The sequence below is a fragment of the Sparus aurata genome, chromosome 22 (genome assembly GCF_900880675.1).
Source record: "Sparus aurata chromosome 22, fSpaAur1.1, whole genome shotgun sequence".
In the NCBI taxonomy this organism is placed as follows: Eukaryota; Metazoa; Chordata; class Actinopteri; order Spariformes; family Sparidae; genus Sparus; species Sparus aurata.
In genome coordinates, this window is record NC_044208.1 from 16,249,075 (window position 1) to 16,269,225 (window position 20,151).

Below are 20,151 nucleotides of genomic sequence, written 5' to 3' on the forward strand. Positions count from 1 at the left end.
CTATTAGCAAAAAAAACTATTCGTTTTTACAAAGGGTGTTCATTTAGTGAAGGGTGTTCCTATGTTGGAACGGTGTTCCTTAAGGGGTTAAATCTGGATGGTGAAGGTTGGGTTGGACAATAGTGGAAAAACTGACATCGCCACATTTGGATTATCTGAAATAAGTATTTTTACCTGCAAAGAATACATTAAATTTAACCAGTTGAGCTCTATTTAGAAATAATGATTAATTCTCGAGATGATTTGAGCGATTTCCTAGGTGACTGCATTTTATCAAACAACCGAAGTAGGCCCTGCCTTGTTCAGTAAATTGATCACCCCAGAACCCCACCATCATAAACACCCAAACAGTTGAGACAGTGGACACTTTCAAATATCTGGGAATAACTCTGGACAATAAACTCACCTTTGATCAGCACACCACGGACATTCAAAAAAGAAGCCAACAAAGACTGTCAGCCATCCGCAAACTTAAAGGACTATATGTTGCACCCCACCTCCTGTTGCTACTCTATCAAAGCATCATTCAACCCATCCTTCTGTACTGTTCCACGTTTCTTTAATATGCTTTCTGTCAACAACCGGGCCAAATTCACACGCATCACATACACAGCTGCTAAAATCATCGGTCTCCCCACGCCCAAACTCACATAACTAAATAACAAGTCCATCACTCGCTTAGCAAACTCCATAGCACAAGACATCACTCACCCACTGAACCAATATATTATCCCACTACCCTTAGGGCGCAGGTACAGAACCATTAAGTTCAGGAGGGCTCGGCTGGGGAAAAGCCTGATCCCTGCAGCCATAGCTGCCCTGAACAGCAGGGCCCGCTGATCTGTCTGTCCGCTATTGTGCTGTCATATAAGTTGTCATTGTTGTTATTGTTGTTATGTATGTCATTATATAGTAGGGCTGCACAATTCTGGAAAAAATGTGAATCAGGATTTTTTTGCTTAGAATTGAGATCATGATTCTCTGGCACAATTTTTTTCACAATGTTTATTGCACTGATGAACTTGAACAAAACAAAAAAAAACATTGTAGTATGGCAGAGGCATACTACTATGCCTCTACCAAAGCAGAGGCATACTAACATCCAATGATAGAAGTTCTATCATTGGATGAGAAATGTTTTTTACAAAAGTAAAAAAAAAAAAAAAATAGTCTCCAAGATGAGAGGGCATCCTTTAATCCCTCATGTTGTACAGTGTTTATTGGGGCCGTATCCTTGGCTAGGTGATATGTGATAGCTGCTGTGGTCGGCTTTCTAAAACGTAGGCGTAATATTCCTCCTTTTCCAAAAGCCGCCTCTGACGTGACGTGACGCCCGAAGCTGGGCTGTGAACAATTGACAATGAATTTGTCTTCAAAATAAGAGCTTTACATTGAGTTTAGAACTGGGTTCTTAGCGGGGGGCTTTTAATTTGAAAGTAGCGACCGTTCCTAGTTGCGCTACAACAACAAGCTAGAGATCCATGAGACGCTAGCATCTCCCGGTTCTCAGCGGCTATCCAGTTGCCCATCTAGCAGGCGAGGTGGAAATAAGTGTGTACCCTCCAAGGCGGCAAATCGGCAGACCAAAACAGACCCTCAATTTGCCGCCCTCTGTCAAAAACCGCGGACCTAGCCGCCAAAAGGACGGGCAGATTGGCGGCTTGCTGCCCTGTCTAAAAACGGCTTCTTACTCACTCCTTCCAAACACTCAACTGCAGGCGGGCTTCCTCCACTGAATCAAGTGCTGCGTTTGGGGGCGCTTCAAAAAATCTGGGAGGAAAATAGGAGCATTTGTTTGTGATTCAGCTCGAGATTTAAAATGCCTATGTGTGGAAATGAGATCATGTGTATGTGTGACTCGAGATCGCGATTTTTTAAATGATTTTTCGTGCAGCCCTAGTATGTAGTTTCCATTGTCGTCTGACATGTGTAATGTATTGTCAGTGAAGACAAATCTCCCTACAGGACAAATAAAATCAAAATCAATCAATATCAAGATTGATTGTGATTGGTGGTTTCTGTGCATACAGAGCTAACGTGTCACAAGCAAACAAGAAACTCCTAAGGTTTTTAAGAAAATTTGCCTTACTTGAGGTTTTAGTCCTCTGATGTGGCTGTTGTGCATGCACACATTGCAATGTTTATGGTAAAACGATATACTGTGCAACCCATGGTTGATTAATTTAAAAATACATGTTTGTGATTTCACTAAACAAAATCATTCAGATAACTCTGCAAACCTGCTTCTTGAGATAGTCCTCAGCGAAAAACAGAGTTAAAATGACCATAAACCTACAGATGCAATGAGTCCCCTATGCCCGTGCACAGTCAGTTTACCCTGCAGATTCCTCCTGGCTCACGTTCAAAATCCATTTTAAGGGAGTGCTGTGTTAATAGTAATTTGGAGAGACTTTGGGCCTGCAGCATTATTGAGAACGTGGCTCAGGGACTTTAGCCTTCCACAAGTTTGCTAACACAGCTCCGTGTCCTACAGCCTCAGCACTAACAGCAAGATGCCGTCAGTTTATCGCTCTGCATGACTGATTGTCAAACCAAAGGAGGACTATATCTTAATCGGCCATCGTAAAATTTAGGTAAAGACGGGCAAGGCTTGATTTTATGTCCTTTTATTATGTGCTGCATGTGCACGTTTCTCTTGTGGCTTTTCTGCAAATTTAGCACAAAGTCTGTCATCATCTCGTCAGTGTCAACAAACGCTGATGCTAGAGGAGGGTTTGTTTATAATCTCTGGCAGGAGGGGGATATTTAAACATTTTAAGGATTTGGAGAGGTCGGTCCTTTTCATGTCTGATCACACATTATATTTTCCCTGTTTACTGTAGTTCCACTTCACATTCCAGTTCTCTCTCAATCTCCCTGTGTCCTTTCCTCTGTTCCAGCAGCTCAAGAGGAGGGAAAGCTGGTTGCTGCAGTAGGACTTGTCCTTCCTCTTGAATCTAGCTAATGGCATTAAGTCCTAGGGCAAGAAACACACACACACACACACACACACACACACACACACACACACACACACACACACACACACACACACACCCAGAAGAGCACTATGTTCCTAGCAATTGTGTGTCTGTGTCTTTGTGTGTGTGTGTGTGTGTGTCTGATCAAAGACACAGCTCTGTCTCCCTCTGACCCTCCCTGATGCTCTGCAGAGGTGCCCAGAGCTTGCTGACTCACTCAGAGACAAATGGGCCACTTGGAGAAAATAGGATTTGATGTAAATGTGTGTGCCGCCGTGTATCACCCATGCAATGTCAGCCAGGCTATAGTACATTGCTCAGCACGGATACAAGGCACATGGGTCACTGGTTGCCAGTGTAGTTCCCAGCCGGCAGATAAGGCACCTTGCGCAGCTAAGACTGATAAGGTTTACGTGTTGTAAAACAGTATTTACAGTTGGCAGGTGAGCAAAGTTCACAGCTGTGAGTCATTTAGGCTCCATGTGACCCAGATGTAAATGTGTTTGATAGCAATGCCCAATCAGGGGCCGTTTTCATCCAGTCAGTGGGAGGGACAGGTGTGGGCTTCAAGTGTTGTAATTGGCCCTGAGAGTGGCCTGATGGAGAGCCAGATATCTGCCAGTGTGTTTCCTTCCTCTAACCGTTCACAGGAGGACAGGGCCTCTCTGATGTCATTTTAAATTACCACGGCTGCTGTTATTACAGTATTGTTTGTCACAGCGTATAGGGAACCAGCGATACCTTGGCTCAGGGCCGCGGTCTTTGGCTGGCCACCCACAGGAGACGATGGCTGCCCTTCAGCACACTTGGACAGAGATCTGGATCCAATTACCCATGCAGGGATGGCTGTAGTGTAAGCCAGTCCAATCAATACCAAGGATGCCTATCAAGTCACTGTAACATTGGTATAAATGAGCTAGCAACCTGTACCTTTTTTTTTAGCTTTATTGGATGTCTTCTGAAGCCAACATTATGCTAAGTAAACAGAAGTGTGCATTCTTGAAGGCCTTGTGTCATTCATAGTGTTTCTTGTAGGTTCACAGCTCTGCAGAGAGCTAAACACTTTCAATGAACGTTAAGGATAACTGTTGTGGGAAAACAATGAGATATTACAGACAACAGCTAGACCAAAGTTATTGGAAAAGTTAATTAGTCTATACTTGTGAAGTGAGTATCCTTGTTACTGTACTGTCAAATGAGTTCCACTGTCCCTCACGCTAGGAAGAAAACAAGTATCACCAGTGAAAGATAAACAGTAGGTCCACAACAGCATGCACATAGAGACCACGACAGTAAGAGAAAATGCTAGGAATAAAATGCATAATAGTTTGCCCAACACTAATAAAAAGTTAATTGGCAGGTTGTTTTAGCAACACATTAGCTCAGACAGCTAACTTAGTGTGTTAGCCCCAAATGTATTGCAGAAAAAACAAATTAACAAATGACAACTTGGCAAAACATAAAGCATGTAGTTTTGTATACTTGTATAATAGTTTAACAAAGAAATTGACAAATTAAGTTTAAACCATCTCTTTATTTAGTTGGGCTTATTGGCTAAAACGGAGTCTGAGAGCAACGTCTATAGCGGGTGGATGATGTACAGTAGATTGAAATATCATGCTATATGTATCTAATTTATAGGGATATTAATATGTATATATGATGGTGTTTTTTTTCTAGGAGGTTTGGATACTGTAAATAAAAAGAATATATCAGAAAGGAATTTCAAATTTGATTACGAGACAGATCAAGGTACTTAATCACCAAATTTAGAAAAAATCCATTACTGTTAATGGCAGTCTAGAGGCCTGTGCTACGAAAAGAGGGTTCAATATAATCAGGATATCTTTCATTGTCTGGCTTCACAAACCCTAACAATCAGCAGTCACACAAAGGTGGTTATCAAGTCAATAAGCCAGTCCAGCCATGAGCACGTATACTTTAAACGGGAGGTGTTTGCAGCATGCGACCACTCATGAACATTTCTGATTGGCAGCAGAGCTGAATATTTTAGAAATGTAAAAAAAAATAACTTTTCTTTTTAACCTGCAAATTGTCTTTGTGTACCCTGAAAAGTGCTATATAAAATGAACGTATTGTTAGTAACCGTCTGTGTTACACTCTTCTCCCCCTCACCCACATTTTTATGTGAAAAGGTTGAAGTTACGGCCTGTTAGCAACATTCCCTGTCTTTACGGATGTTGAAACTGACATAGGGTATGTGTAACGTTGCTGATCGGTTGTAAAATTTTGCCTCGCCTTGCCACACAAACTGAATATAGGAGCCAGTGTGCTCAGAGAGAGAAGTGCTGTGCTGCACAATAACAGCAGCCAGGGCTGTAACATTAGTCAATCAGTCAAATATGCTGCACTGCTTCCTATCAACCTCATTTAAAATTTGTACGTGCTGACTGAGGCTGCCGGTTTTTTTTCACTTTTACATTTATTCAGTTGAAAGGAAAATTGAAGTGTTGAGTTAACGCACTGATTGAAGGTCAGATGTTAAGGCTGTTTCATATCTATGCGACAGGTCTGGGCAGGTTTAGAACAGCTTAACTCCAGTGTTGGATGTAGCATATATCAGAAATGAAGAAATATGGCTTTCAACATAACAAGCAATGTGGTGATGGGGGATCAACTATTGTCTCAAGACACCACGCCCAATATTGACACAGTACTGTGGAGTCTTGGTCCCTTTTGTTAAAGCCACAGCATACTCCACACACAAGTCATCCCAGCTTTAGTTTTGAATGAATAACAATAGAGAGGATGTATCATCTGTATCATTTATCTCCTTTCATTTATTATATTTGAATCTTGTTTGCGGCTGCATGCACATGAACACAGAGCTTACCGTGCGCAATGTACGTAAATACACACATGAATATTCACAGATGACAAGTTTTTGATCAAGTGTTTAGCATTCCCTCTCCTAACAGTCATGTTACGCCTTCCTTGCCCACTGCTTTCTCCCTTCTCTACTCATCATCCTTTCGGTCTTCTCTGAGGGTGAGACATTTAAGGCTTTCATTTGGTGAAATAACATGATATTGAGGTGAAAACATTTCTTGTACCTTGACTCATAAATGTAGCCACGAGCCAATTTCTGGGAAGTTTAGACTTCAGCTGGTGAGACTGTTCTCAAGCAGTCACTTTGGCAGGTAACCAGCCTTCGTTTGGCTGCACTGCTGTCATATGAAAGTGTCTTGGAAGCAGTCAGAGATACTGTTCGGAAGCTGGACAATCAGGGTTTGGCCTCTGTAATGGCATGGATCTGGCCTTTACTGTGGAGATTAGAGCTTGGCATCACCACTGATTTCCTGATTTGATTCAGATTCACAAGGTTTCGATTTGTTTGATCGTTCGATTTTGTTTAGATATGAAAGGGATTGAGAGAAATGAGGCTGTCAATTGTACACGGAACACTTTTAACCTTGTGTATTTTGTATTGATGTATTATATAGAATTTAATTAAATGGTGTCAGAAATGTGTGGTTGTACGACTTTAATTTGAGCGTCTAATTATTTAGAATATGTCACCAAAAACTTAAAGTAATGAGATTATATTTCAACAAAATAAAATAACAGGAAAAAAAGAATCGTTCCTGTCTTAAGCAGCCTTTGTGGTAATTGAATAAAGATTTCTGAGTTTACAAGGTGCACTTGATTGCACCACGAAGTCCTTGTCTCTGTGTCATTTGTGTGTGAAACACTGACACCGACATTTCTTTAAACCCAGCAGTAGCATGGATTATGAGTGTATGTCAGACCTTAAATACTGGTTGATCATGTTCTAATCTAGATCCGAGGTTTTCAAAATGTTCTTAACTAATTTCTTGTATTTGTTTTTCTTCCATGACAGGTAATAAACGTAAAGGCCTGCAGTGGGTAATAGATGTGACCATAGCTTACCCCAAAGCAAGACCCATGGACATCCAGACCTGGATCTTCGGCTACAGGCCTCCCACAGTCACACATGTACACTACAGGTAGGAAAAAATATATAGTCAAAACATTCACCTTTGACGTCTCCATCGAAGGTTTTCAAAACTGTAATTTGTCATTCACATGAGAGTGGAACACCAGAACCATTTGTTCAATGCAAATGTGTTGTTGTGCAGCCAACATGCAAAGAGACTGCATCACATGAAAACCACATTACATCATGAAATAAGTTCAGCATGAGGGTAGTAGTTTTGACTTTTAGATTTGAATAAGTACCTTCTGGTTGTTATTGCTAATTAAATGGAGGATCTATCTGTATGTAAGTCCTCACAAGAAATGAGAGAGAAATGTGTATTGAGTACTGTACGAGTCCCTTCACGGGTCTGTCATAGAGTTATAAGTCACTTAGTTCTGGTATAGAGACACTTGGAGTCAGTCGCTTAATTGACTTAAATACATTTTTGGGCAGTAACTAATGAAAATCTACCATATATGCAAATGTGGCTAATTTTATACCCTGCAAATGTCTCATATGCAACATCTTTGACTATTTTTCCTCTGTAAAATAAACAATTCAGATAATTTGTTCAGAACAATTCAGGATGAAGGATTATTTTCTTTCTAACCTTGGCTTCAGGTCTGACATTGCATGGCAGTTTTTAGCATTTAAAGACCCTCCATCCCTGCGACAATAAATTAAATGTACTGTTTTACAGCTGAATTGAGTAGTTTATTAATTGATTGAGCAACACAAGCAATTTAAAGGCATTACCTTTGACTTGAAATTGTTAACGCCCTTTTCTCATTTTACAGGCAAAGTGAATTTCAGTTAAATAAATCGGATGGAAGTAATTGTTAGTTTCACCTACATTATGTTTTATTTATCAGCTTTTATGGAGACATTTCAGGTGTTTATCACAGTGTAACATTCTTTCGAAGCAGGGTTCATACAGTTTCCAAGGTTTGAAGTGTTGTCACTGCTTTAAATTTGTAATAAATGTTTTATATTGGCTCAGCCAGGTCATATAGGTTGCCAAGTCTACTACAGACAGGTGACACAATTTGAAACGTGAAACTAGTATTTTCCTGTCACTCTGCTGTATAATGCTATCATGAAACATAATTTTGGATTTTTGATAGCACAAAAAATTTAAAAAATCATGAAGGTACACATGTACAGTATACAAATATGCTACAAAAGCTTATAAATGCACTTTGAAAGTGCTTGAATATGAATGTGGTAAAAGGTGTAGGAATCCTGTTAAAGGATGTTTCAGCTTTTTATGTGAAAATTTGGGAAAACAAAAATGCAAGCTATAATAAAGAGTAAACCTATCATCGTCCTGCATTCTCCAGCTAAGAATATCACATCTCTTTTGCAAAGCGAAATGCATTGCTCCTCCGTATTGTCCTGCTGTCAGTGCCCTCCAGGTCCCCTCTGATGCTAATCCATCCACTCGAGGATATGATGAAGGTGCGCCAGGATTAGATTGTCTGTGAACTGGGGTCAAGATAAATGTGGCTCCCTCTGTCTTGACATGGTAGATCAGAAGGGACGTATACAGGCTCAAGCAGCAGTCATCAGGTAGAAGTCATCTTGACCTTTAATCCTTTTTTTCCTGACAAGGCGCGCGTGTGTCTGTTTTTTCACCTCTGGGTGCAGAGTGGGATAGGGCAAAGTAAAAGGTGATTTATGAACCCCTGGCTCGCCGGCGTTTCTCTGGAGGCATCTCTGCCCACTTGGACTAAAGCTGAGGACTCATTAAGTCTGTAATTAGACGAGCAGAGGATGCACCAGTCCCAGCCCACCTCGGGGACTCTCTAATCAGCCATTGACACAATCAGCTTCCCTCGCTTGGTCAGCATCTCTGCAGCCTGGGGATGAACAGAGAGGCACCCAACCAAGCTGAAGGCACAGCTGTTCCTGTTATAAGTGTGCAGACTCAGTTCCAGCCGTGTAGATGACATAGAAGTTAGGCTCATGCTGGTACAGGTGCCGAGTCAACAAGAGGATTAATCTGCCTGCTGATCAAGGGAACACTGTGGGGGTGTGAGCAATGTGATGCACTTTTGGTGATGCACATAGCAGAGGCGGCTAGACAAGTGTGCCACCCCATGACAGTGTTTCTGCTGTGTCAGTTTAGGACAGTTTCTACTGTGAGTGCAGCATCATTTCAACCAGCATCACTAGAAAAATAATACATCTGAAAATGTGCGATTTTGTCAGCACATGCTCCAGTACACAGCAATTTATGACATTAGCTGTTAGGTTCAGGCATCGTCAGAGCAGAAGTTGTGCTAGACTTTCTCATTGTCCATAATTCTGATGAACAGAGTCGTAAAAATTTTGTTATATGCTAACATTATCTGTCATTTTAATCTTTAATTGGCATTTTGTTTTAATGGTCGAGACACAGCCTATTTAATATACAGAAAAAAACTACAAAAAAAAATGAACAAACCACCTACAAGAAACTAAACTGAACTCAGCTGACCTGCTGTAGCCAAGCCTGAACGTAAACTTTCTACCTGGTCCAAGTGGACTCGAACTAGGTTCTGCAGTTTGAGCGTGGGGAAACCCATTAATGCAGACCGCTGTAGAGGTGATTGTCGTAAGGTTTTGCGGGGCTGACATCGTGGGGATGTAAAGGACATGATGGGAAATCTGGAGAAATAAAGCATGAGATACAAGAAAGCCAGGGGGTTAAAATTGTAGGTAAAGAGGACTTTGAAGTCGGAGACATTATATCCAACTTTGTAGATCTTGTCAGAAAGCTCCCTTTAGTAGGCCTGAGTAAAGTGCATTATAGAAGACTATTCTAGATTGTGTGAAGGTATATATGATTAATGTTGGATTTTTATATGGGGTGTATTTGGTTTATTTTATGAAGGTGAAAGAAGGCAGTTTGTGTTTTATGTTTGACGTGTGGCTTAAATGTAAGAGAGGGAGTAAGTACTGTTTTGATACGTTTCCCAGCCATTTACCATTGAGGTCAATGGACAAAAGTGAGGACAAATTGATTTCTAATTGAATGAGTCTGTTGGTTGTAGTGTTTTTGAGAGGAGAAAGCAGTGGAAAATTTGTCACCACCGTTACCGTCTTTGTTTAAAAGTTTGTCTCAAAGTTTGCCACAAAACTCGACAAACCGCCGATTGGGTCGGTCAAGGATTTTGAGTTCTCCTGGGAAGTCGGTGAATGTTACAAATGGGTCATTTCACCAAATTGCAGCACTCATGCCCAAATTAAAAGAAATTGGAGGTCAAAACTTTTATCCTAATAATAAAGATAATAATTTTAATAGCCTTTAATAGCATTGTGATTCCTTGGGACGCACAAATCAAATTAAAAACCAACCTGATTGGACCAGTTTTTAATAATATCCAGCATATTTGGGATAAAAGTCATTAAGTTTTGCTTCAGGAAAGTTTTTGGAGCATTGTTTCCACTGAGATGGTCATGAAAGCAGCCAGATATTATGCTGACCTGGGAATGAAAAGCTTTTTTTGCATCCACCTCTTCTACAAGCTAGAGCTGCAACTCTTAATCAATCACAAATGAATTGCCAACTATTTTGATAGTGTTTTTTTTTTTTTTAAGAAAACACAATTAAAAATATCCTTATATCCTTATATACCTTCTTGTTTCTTTCCTCTTTTATGACAGTAAACTGGATATCTTTGAGTTGGGGACACAGCAAGACACCAACCTTTTTTAGACCAAGAGCTACCTCCAGGAGAGAGGGCAACTTTTTTTCATAAAAATATGTGATTGACAGTAGATGGGAGGGAAAGAGCGAGGGCAGTTTCGTCTATTAGTTAATCGACTGCAGATGCCGTTCTTATCTGGACGGATTTTTAAAAAATAAAAGTAGGCTATACAATGCAAAAATGGGTTGCCTTATGTACTTAGGCCAGCCCAAGTAAGGTATTTGTGTGGGAAACACATGTATTCGCAGACAGTGTAGGTTTAAGGAGCCGCGCGGTTTAAGGAGCCCCGCGGGTGTTAACTGCTGACTACCCCTGATTTCAAGTTGGTATGGAAGTGTGTTAATTTCTTTTTCTTTACAATGAAAAGAAAATAAACTAAAAGACCAGAAGAGAAGCAAAGTTTTTATTTCCTCCTGCTCCCCTGCAGGCTCCAGACTTTGATGCATGTCATCTGATAGCTAAACATCAACTGTAGGCTTTGTGGTGCGTTCCAGTCCAACAGTTTAACAGAAGACATGAAATGTTTGATCATCCTGTGCAGTTGTTTCGGTATCACGGGGCTCTATATCAGACTACTGTGTGAATTGACCTTGATGATATACAGCCGTCCTCCTCCTGTGTTACCTTTTTTTACGGGGGCTGTATAGATTACTACAGCGCCTAAGCCTCCTCTTAAAAACAGGCAGCTGAGAATTGAGTAATATTCTAGATGAATCCACACTGAGCGCTCTGCACTTTTTTTTTAATCCTTCCACCTCCCTCTTTCTCTCACTGCCTCCAGTCCTCACCCTTCAGCCTCACCCTCCCTCGCTTTGTCTCCTGCCCTCTCCCCATATAATCTCAGTCTTCCAGATTGCAGCATCATAAGCCCTCTGTGAATGGCAGATGGGAGAGCTAGGTGGGCGTACAGAGGCCGAGTGAGGGCAGTAGTGGGTGTTAAATACGTTGAAATCCTTTTCTTTTACATGCACCTTCTCCTCTTTTTTTTGCTGCTGTGTGCGTTTCTAAAAGCTGCTGTTTGAAAATATCTGAGAGGTGACGTGATTTATGGAGTCTGAGTCTGCCTGGTCATCACATGGATGCTTTCGAGCTGCACACCTGGCTTTCCCTCCGCGACGAGGTATTGCACAGAATTGTTGAGCTTGCAGCCCAAACCGCCTTCTCAAGATATCTGAGGCAGATTTTCTTTTTCTCTAAGCGCTTTGTAGAAAGGTTGCAAAGTCACTGAATGTAAAAAATGTCACAGAGGTTCATTCTACACCACACCCAGGATCAATATCTCCTACACCCTTGTTTTACCTGTGAGTGTAATGAGTGCCTTGGTGATTAGAGATGGTGTCTTGGGATAATGAATGAGTAGAGGGGCTTTTTTTTTTTGTTTTTTTTCAAAGCCTTCAGTCTTTAGAGGACATTCACCACCATAGAAAGCCATTAAAGAAGCCATCCCCCACCCATATTCACTTCATTTGTTGGAGAATCCTCATTGGAACGTGTCAGAGTTCAAAGTCCTTCAGCAGAGGTCTTTTTAAAAGCACAGAAATGTTTTCCTTAAACACAAGCCTTAAAGAAGCCATACAAAAAGTCTCAATCTGTATTTAAAAAAGTCTTATGTATGTTTGTCTTGCCTGACGAAGAGAGTAATGCAAGTTATAAGATGTTTTTTTTGTCCGACAGTGGGCGTCAGGAGACGTTATACACCTATAAACTAAAAGTAGATTGTTTTGACAGCCACTCGGCACCATTAGACCTGAAGCAAACACGTTTCTACTGCAATGTAAACAGGCTACAAACCTTAAATAGGCTTGCACAATTAATGGAAATTTAGTTAAAAATGCATCCAAGTGGCCAAGTGTAATACCCAAATTGCAGAAGGTGTAACCTTTTTGGTGACAATCAAATGTGTGACAAAAAACATTTGTCTACATTTCAATTCGAACTAAAACTTCCTAGAGGAATGATTTATGATTCAAGATTACTTTTTTGAATTTAAAAATTATCAACAGGTACTCTAATGAATTATTTGTTTATTACTACTTATTACTGAATTGATCTCGAAGCATTTAAATCCATATTGAATCGAATCGATATTGAATTGAATTGCGACCAAAAGAATCAAAATCGAATTGAATCATGAGGTTCTTAACAATACCCAGCCCTAGTCAAAACTAATCTGCATATGATTTTATAACCATACGGCAGTGCAGTGCATCCCTAGACTTAAATGACTAATAATTTTCAACTGCTTAAAGCATTCATTTATTTCCTGCAGCTTGTTTGGGTTCAGATTTTTATGTACTGCTGCGAAGTACTGTAAACAAAATCTGATGATAAATAATTAGGGCCTGAGATCTGAACTGTACAAAGGCCCTCTTGAAATGCATTTCATTATTTTTCTGTCTTTCTACGCCTGAAGTAAATCCAAATCTTTTGAACATGCTCAAAAACACAAGAAACTTTGGCTGGCCTTTGTAAATGTAATAATGAGGGCCCGTCCATTACTGCTTGCAGTTTAATTCTAGGCTGTTTTGACTCTCCTGGTTTTCCGTTGTACTTGAAGACTTAAGCCAGTATGATCACAGGCATTGAGCTCCATTCTATATGATGCTGAAAAGGTCTTAAGTCTCAAATCTAACTAAGAGAACCCTGCAGAAACCCTGAATGAAGTGGAAGTGCAATATGAAGGATTTATTTTATTACTGAAACAAAGTCATGCATTCAAAATCTTAAAATCAATCTCTAAAGTACAATCAACAAAATGTATTTGTATATTTTGTATATGTAAGTAACAAAAATAGAAGTACCTATTATCACTGATGCTTTAATGTGTGAGCAGTAATTGTATAAACTATGTGATACAACATTTGGCTGCTAAATCTGCCAAATAAGAGATTTCTCTCACTGATGGACCTAAAATCCTTGTTTTTTAATGCATTATCTATAAACCCATAGTTTCTAAACTGTATAAGTATGTATGCTTCTTTTCTATTAAAACATAACCAGGGTAAACTGGGGTTAACTGTATATAAATTAGTCAAGAAAAATGTCACGAAACAGCCATTCACCCCCTACCAAAGTGTCCATAATGGACACCTGGTTTATTTTTATTTTTTTATTTATTTTTTGGTTGTCTTGTCTAAAAAAAGCTGAAACAATGGTTGTTTTGGTGGTTGATTTGTATGCAAACTGGCTGAAACATCCCAGCTGAACTGTAGGGATGCACCAATCTGATGTGACAGATTCATATTTGGCCTGATGCTGACCTTGTTATGAGAATCAGGTATCGGCCATGACCGATCCACATTTTATTCTTTTTTATTATGTGTTTTCCACTAGCATATACATTAATTGCTTTGCTTCAGGCTGTTTTTAGTGTTACAGTAATCCCTGTCCTCCTGTTACCTTATATAAAAATGACTGCAAAGATGAGTTTCACACAGTTTTTGTACCCAGTCTTAAATTTGGGAAGCCGATATTGGATTGACACACAGCATAAATCTTGTGTTTAGGTACGACTCTGTATCTGAATGGAAAAGATTGGATTGGTGCGTTTCTTTTACATGCAAATTCTTTTTACTTTTTAAAAGAAAACACAACATTATTAGCTCAAACTTGGATCAAAACGACTGTGTAAGAGAAATATCCTTTGCACTGAACAATATATCCTGTGTATGAAGCTCACTCTGTAAAGTCGGATAAAAGAAGTGGATTAAAACTTGTAGTATTCCTCTTTGTAATGTAGTGGAGTATGAGTATGAATTGGCATAAACTGTAAATACTTGATGTTAACACAGCCCATGAGTAAATATTTCTGAACATGAAACACTGATTTAAAAAGCAGAGATGATGATTATTTGTAGACTTGTATTCAAACCTGTTCTTGTGTCAGCGTCTGACTTCTTGACAGTGACCTCCAGCATGCTCCCTCATAAACAGCAGGGTGTTCTGGCAACTGTCTGACAGTAAACTCAGTTTGTGCCACATAGTCCAGATCCCCCTGTGACAGTGGTATTATGGCCCCTTACTTTTAACCTGTGCACTAATAAGAGGTCGATGCTCCCATGCTAGACTATTATGAACCTCTTCCCTGCTCATCCCACACCATCCGTCTCTCACCCGTGTCCTCAATCATAACGTTGAGCCGGAGGCATATGGTCAAAGTGACCGGGTAGAGTGTGCTGCTGCCACGTTGACACAGACATCAAGGTGGGCATAGTGTTTGTAGAGATTGATTTCCTAGCAGCTCACAATCAGAAGATTGTTTTAATAGATGTTAAGCTCTTGAATTTAGGATCTTGTTGGTCTTTTTTCGCGCCACAAACTAACAGCACCAGAGTCGTCTTTGTCAGGAGGCTTCGGCTCATATCTTCGGTTGACAGCTTTCACACCGGCCTAAATGAATTGAATCAAGCAAGAAAACCATCTTGAACTACAGTTGTGTTTTTGTTTATGTAATAGTATGATGACATTATCACTGCAAACAAACCAGGACAGAGATAGGATTTTCCTCCTAACAGTTGTTTACTTTAGGATTAGAGGAGCGTCCACATCTGCTGGTCTTGACTCACTTAAAGTAAACATTGAGTTTTCCTCCCATGACTTGATCTACCCGACTAATTCAGGGCTCACATTTTTAGCCACTTAATTACTAAGTCATCGCACGGGCATTAGCGAGCAGCTGGTTATTACCTTTACCTTTTACTTAATTTTAAAGAAATAGTCAGGTGGTCGTGGTGGTCGCCCTTAGAAACATCCATTTCTGTTTTAGCTTGTTGTTCACAACTTTTAACAACATTTTTTATCCATTTTTCTCTGGCTTGAATTGATGACACACCTGCACTAATTGCAGAGAACATTCAGTAACTCGGAGAAGATGCTCTTTCAGAGTGTTTATTCAGGCTCCTGAAACCAGGATATGATGTTTACATACTCCAAAGACCTGAAGCACAATGTGCGCTGAGGCCGTTATCAGCTATGCATCAGAAATCGTAGAACATAACAAAATTCTTTGATCAGCACACAGAATACTGACAAACAATGTGACGGCTCATTAGAAGACCGTAATCAATCTAAAGTAAGTACAGCCTTTGATTAAAAATAAATATTTACATGAGGCAAGTGAGTTTGTATGTACATGTGCTGGCGGAGAATCTGCCGTGTCCGTTTTTCTGCACCAAACCACTTCCTGGAACATAAGCAGCCTTAAAGCCAGAGAGGAAGTAGATTAAAGACTAAATGGAGCAATTAAAGAGCGGACTCCTACTGCCTCTCAACTCCTCTCTGATTGCAGATAAGCGCTGGGCATTCTGCAAGCAAAGAGCCCCTAAGAATCATGTGGAGTGTGTGGTTTACTGAGTAAAAGTATGCTAAGACATCGATCCAGTGTAGAACAAATTTCCCCCCAAACGTTCTTGCTTAACATATTTTACTGATTCTTTATTAGTTGCTTTAGCTGGTCAATCTGATTCTGACTCCACAGGGACATTGAGAGAAAGAACTCAAAGGCAGCAGTTTGGGATTTGGAGCTTCATTGCACATAGATGAAAACCTTTATCTCAACTAGAAAGAGACATGAAGCAGGACAAGAGACTTATTTTCGGTCCCCGAGCCGCACTGGCCGCTAATCTCAATATTCACCTTTTGCGACATTGTGCCTGAGAGTAGGCCTCCCAGGGCACCTCTTTGTTTCTCAAGATTTCACAGCCAGAGAGATTTAGGGCCTTATAGAGTCCCCAAACAATGAGTGGCTTCGCTCCAAAGAGGCCTGTTGAGTGGACAGACTTTTTCAGCTACAGTCCCAAATTAATTAGCTTCCCAGCCTTGTTAAAAGAGGAAACAATATCTCGAGAATAAGAGCTGCTCAGAGATTAAATTATTCAAACAAGGCGGTAAATATGAAGGATAGAAAACTTCCCTTCAAAATGTCTTTCTTCTAATGAATACACACAACTGTTTGTCATCTGTTCACCACAACACAAAATAATCACAGATCTTGCTGCATCACCCGCACACGTCGGCACATGCTAACAGTCTGATGTTTAAGGTTATTGACAGGAGAAACTGCAGCCCTCTCACAGCTGTCTATCTGTGTGCCGGGTGTCAGGTTAACAAGCAGACCGCTGCCAAGTGGGTTAGGGTGGAAATGAGAGCGCGGATGTGGCCCCGCGCCAGCACATCAGCACCAGTTCCTCACCAGCACGGGCCACCACCATCAGTCCTGTACACTGTTACGCACGCTGCTGTGGCTCCCGGCACAACAAATAGAAATACAGTCATACTCTGTTTCTTCTCACTCAGCGCAATATTGACACTGTAGTGCAATGTTTCCATTTTTCACACTACAGCAAACAAAACCACGGCAGGGCTTTGTTAGTGTCCTTTTCGTGGAACTGTGCAGCCTCTGGTCGAGATGGTTTGTCTGTCTTCTGCTGCCACAAAAAAATACCAAACACCACAAAAAATTGGGTTCGAAAAACATGTTTGTTTTTTAGATATCTTCTTACCTCGAGAAGGCTGTAGCAGCTTTGAGCTATGTGCATTATAAGTGTTGTTTCAGCTGCTACTAATTGTCCAACTTTCACGCTGGTCAAACATCTGGCTTATGACTTAAATGTAAATGGTTACTATCAGCATTCACTCCCGCATCAACTTATTATTGTGTTTTGTGTATCATTGTCCTCATAGCCACTGTGCTGTCTCTGTTCTGTTGTCAGTTACAAGCAAAATTTCCCCTTGGGCACAATAAGTGTGTATCTTATCTTATTCAAAGAACGAGAGAGAGATGATTGCTAACTAAATGTAGAGTCAGGTGTTTTGAGAGCAGGAAATGAACCCAGTGAACTCCCCACATGCTGCTCGATTTTAGCTGTGAGAAGCCGCTCTTACAGACATTGTTCTCCAAACAGTCCCAGCTGATAAACCAGTGAAAGCAGCTGATGCAGGAAGATACTGTACGCTAACGAAGCAAGATGTTTTTATTTGCTCTGGACTCAAATCAGCAGCACCTTCTTCAACCTCAGCTGCCCTCGGCGGCCAGACGGCGCCAAAGGGTCCTGATTTCTGCATGAATATTTCAGCTGCAGGAAAGCGCCGTGGCAGCCACCTGCTACCCTCGGCCCTAAACGCTCTGACCTTCCGATAAGTGGCCCGATCCGGCTCCTGTTCTCCTCTTCCAGGATTACAGAGCTATCGGTTTACATTTTAGAGTACTTGGGCCTTTTGGCAGGCGTCCTGCGCTGGTGCAGGTGTGAAACACTCTCAAGGCTCGAACATATCATACATTTAATCATTCATTTACACCAATCATTGCTGTGACGAATGCTAAATTCTCCGCTCCGTAAATAGACCCTTAAAAGTAGCTTCATGTTCAGCCAAAACCAAAAATTACCACCTTTCACCACAACTACGAAACGCTTCCAGGAAAACACCGCTTTTATTGTTCTAGTGGTGACTTGCTTGATTTATCCGTTGCTTTAATTGCTACTTTCTGTCCACACATTATTGCATCAGTCTTACTATTAAGGGGTACTGGTGTGTTGATTATTCTCAGCCTTTTTCCTGGGCTTATTTTCTCCTTCTGTAGTGCTTTGAGAGAGAATCAGTGCAAGTGGTTGGTTGCTGTGGCACAACAGAAATGTCCATACTGTACGGGTATTCCTTGAAACGTAGCTTTTTCTATACGTTTCTAAAGATATTCCGAAAAAAATAAGAAATATATAACAATGTACATTATAAAGATACATAAATCGATTAAAGACAAAGAAGGGATAAACAAACAATGACTGGTAATGAGAATAGTTCAACATAAGATAAATAGGAGTGTAAATATATGAAATGGCCTTTATTGTCTTCATATATAGCTCCATTTTCTTAATTGTGATATATTGTGGGGGAGTATTTGTGTCATACGTATGTTTTTCCTCAACATTTTTGTTTGGTAAAATGGATTATAAGTACAACAGTGTTCGTAATTTTCTGTACCAAATGAACCCAAGCAAAGTACGATCTGCTTCCTGTTTACACCAGCACGCACATGCCCAGTGTGAGTCAGTGGTCACGTGATACGCACCTTCAGGTGTGTAATTATGACGATTCTTTTCCAAAGCATTGGTGAAACGCTAATCTGGATGGAAATACTTCTTGTTTCAAACCCCTGTTTTGCAAACACCCGTCTTCGTGTGGACTCAACCTGATATCCACAGACGCAGCAGGAGAATCCTTTTGGAACATCTTGCCTCCGCCTCTAATCACCCTATCAGGTGTCCCCAGCAGCTTGGCTCCAGTTTTGGGCAGCCTAAACTGCTATCGGCTTTATAAGAACCTTTAACGGGATGACAGTGGTGGATTATTTAGTATTATCTTGAATTTAATAGGAGTTTCACACGGCCAGGGACATTGAAATTGCTGTTCTTCAACAGGACCTTGTTCAGGGGTGCCACAGAGAAACACCCACGCAGTGAAGCACTGGATAATGAGTAGAAGGGTCTGTAGATATGCACTTGAAATACACAAACTAAACGGAAGTCTGTGTTGAATCATCAGCCCCCCGCCTTCTAATCTGTGGAACATGCAGGCCAAGCCTTTTCCTGAAGTCAAAGGACACGTTCTTCCTGTCGTATCTGCATTGAAGTCCTCTCTAATGAAAGCGTTTCAAAGGAATGTGAGCACAGTGAGAATTAAAATTTCCTCTTGTAAATCCTTTTTAAACATGATATGACATTTTACATTTTGTTTAAGGGATCATATGAATAATTATATTTGAGTGACCAATTTATGGTATAATATTTAACATTTCTACATAAAAATGTCTACCAATGACCAGAGTACCGTTAGATGTTTCGTTGAGGCATGTACTTGCGTTGTCTGAAATGTGTCCAACAATGTGCAAACACAAAGAAATCTGTGATTTTAATGCAACAGTGCGATTCATTTGTGACTTGACTCAGCAGCCAAAACTTAAATGCATTATCTCGTCCGTCCATTCAAGCAAAAAAATTCCTCGTGATTATTTCCCGTTTTAGTAAAATGTATATTTTTATTCAGAGGATCATGTGAATACTGGCTGTGTTTTAACAGCAGATACGTTCATCCACTCTGGTGCAGGCATAAGACATCATCCTGACAGGAGAGGGCTGCTGCCTTTTCTTAGATTGCTTCTTAATATATATTGATCACTCTAATAATCAATACTGTATCACTCATTACTTCCCTTCTGCAGAAGCTTTCCTCAAAGGCACAGATGTATTTTTGCAGTGGATGTTATCCGGTCGGAGTATCGAGCAAACGTTGAGTGCAGAGGAAATGTTTGTCTGAGGGAGGAGACTGTAACCTCTATTTGAAGGTGACCAGGAACCGGCCGTGTGGGAGTGTGGCTGACTAGGGACCCCTTCTGGCTAGAGCCAAGATTTCATCGGCACTCTCATTATTGGCCTGTAGAAGTGACCTTTTTTAAAAGCCACCCCTGATTTCACAATATAAACAAGTGCATTAGTCATTGTTTACCTCCAAAATTGTTTCTTAT

At 40.5% G+C, this 20,151-nt stretch overlaps 1 protein-coding gene across 1 annotated transcript in view; it reads left to right on the forward strand.

The window, feature by feature from the left end:
- Positions 1-20,151, forward strand: part of lpgat1 (lysophosphatidylglycerol acyltransferase 1) — a 57,407-nt gene that overhangs the window by 31,731 nt on the left and 5,525 nt on the right. The window contains exon 6 of the mRNA XM_030404989.1: positions 6,844-6,970. Within this exon, the coding sequence (XP_030260849.1) occupies positions 6,844-6,970 (127 nt within the window). The remainder of the gene's footprint in view (positions 1-6,843; positions 6,971-20,151) is intronic.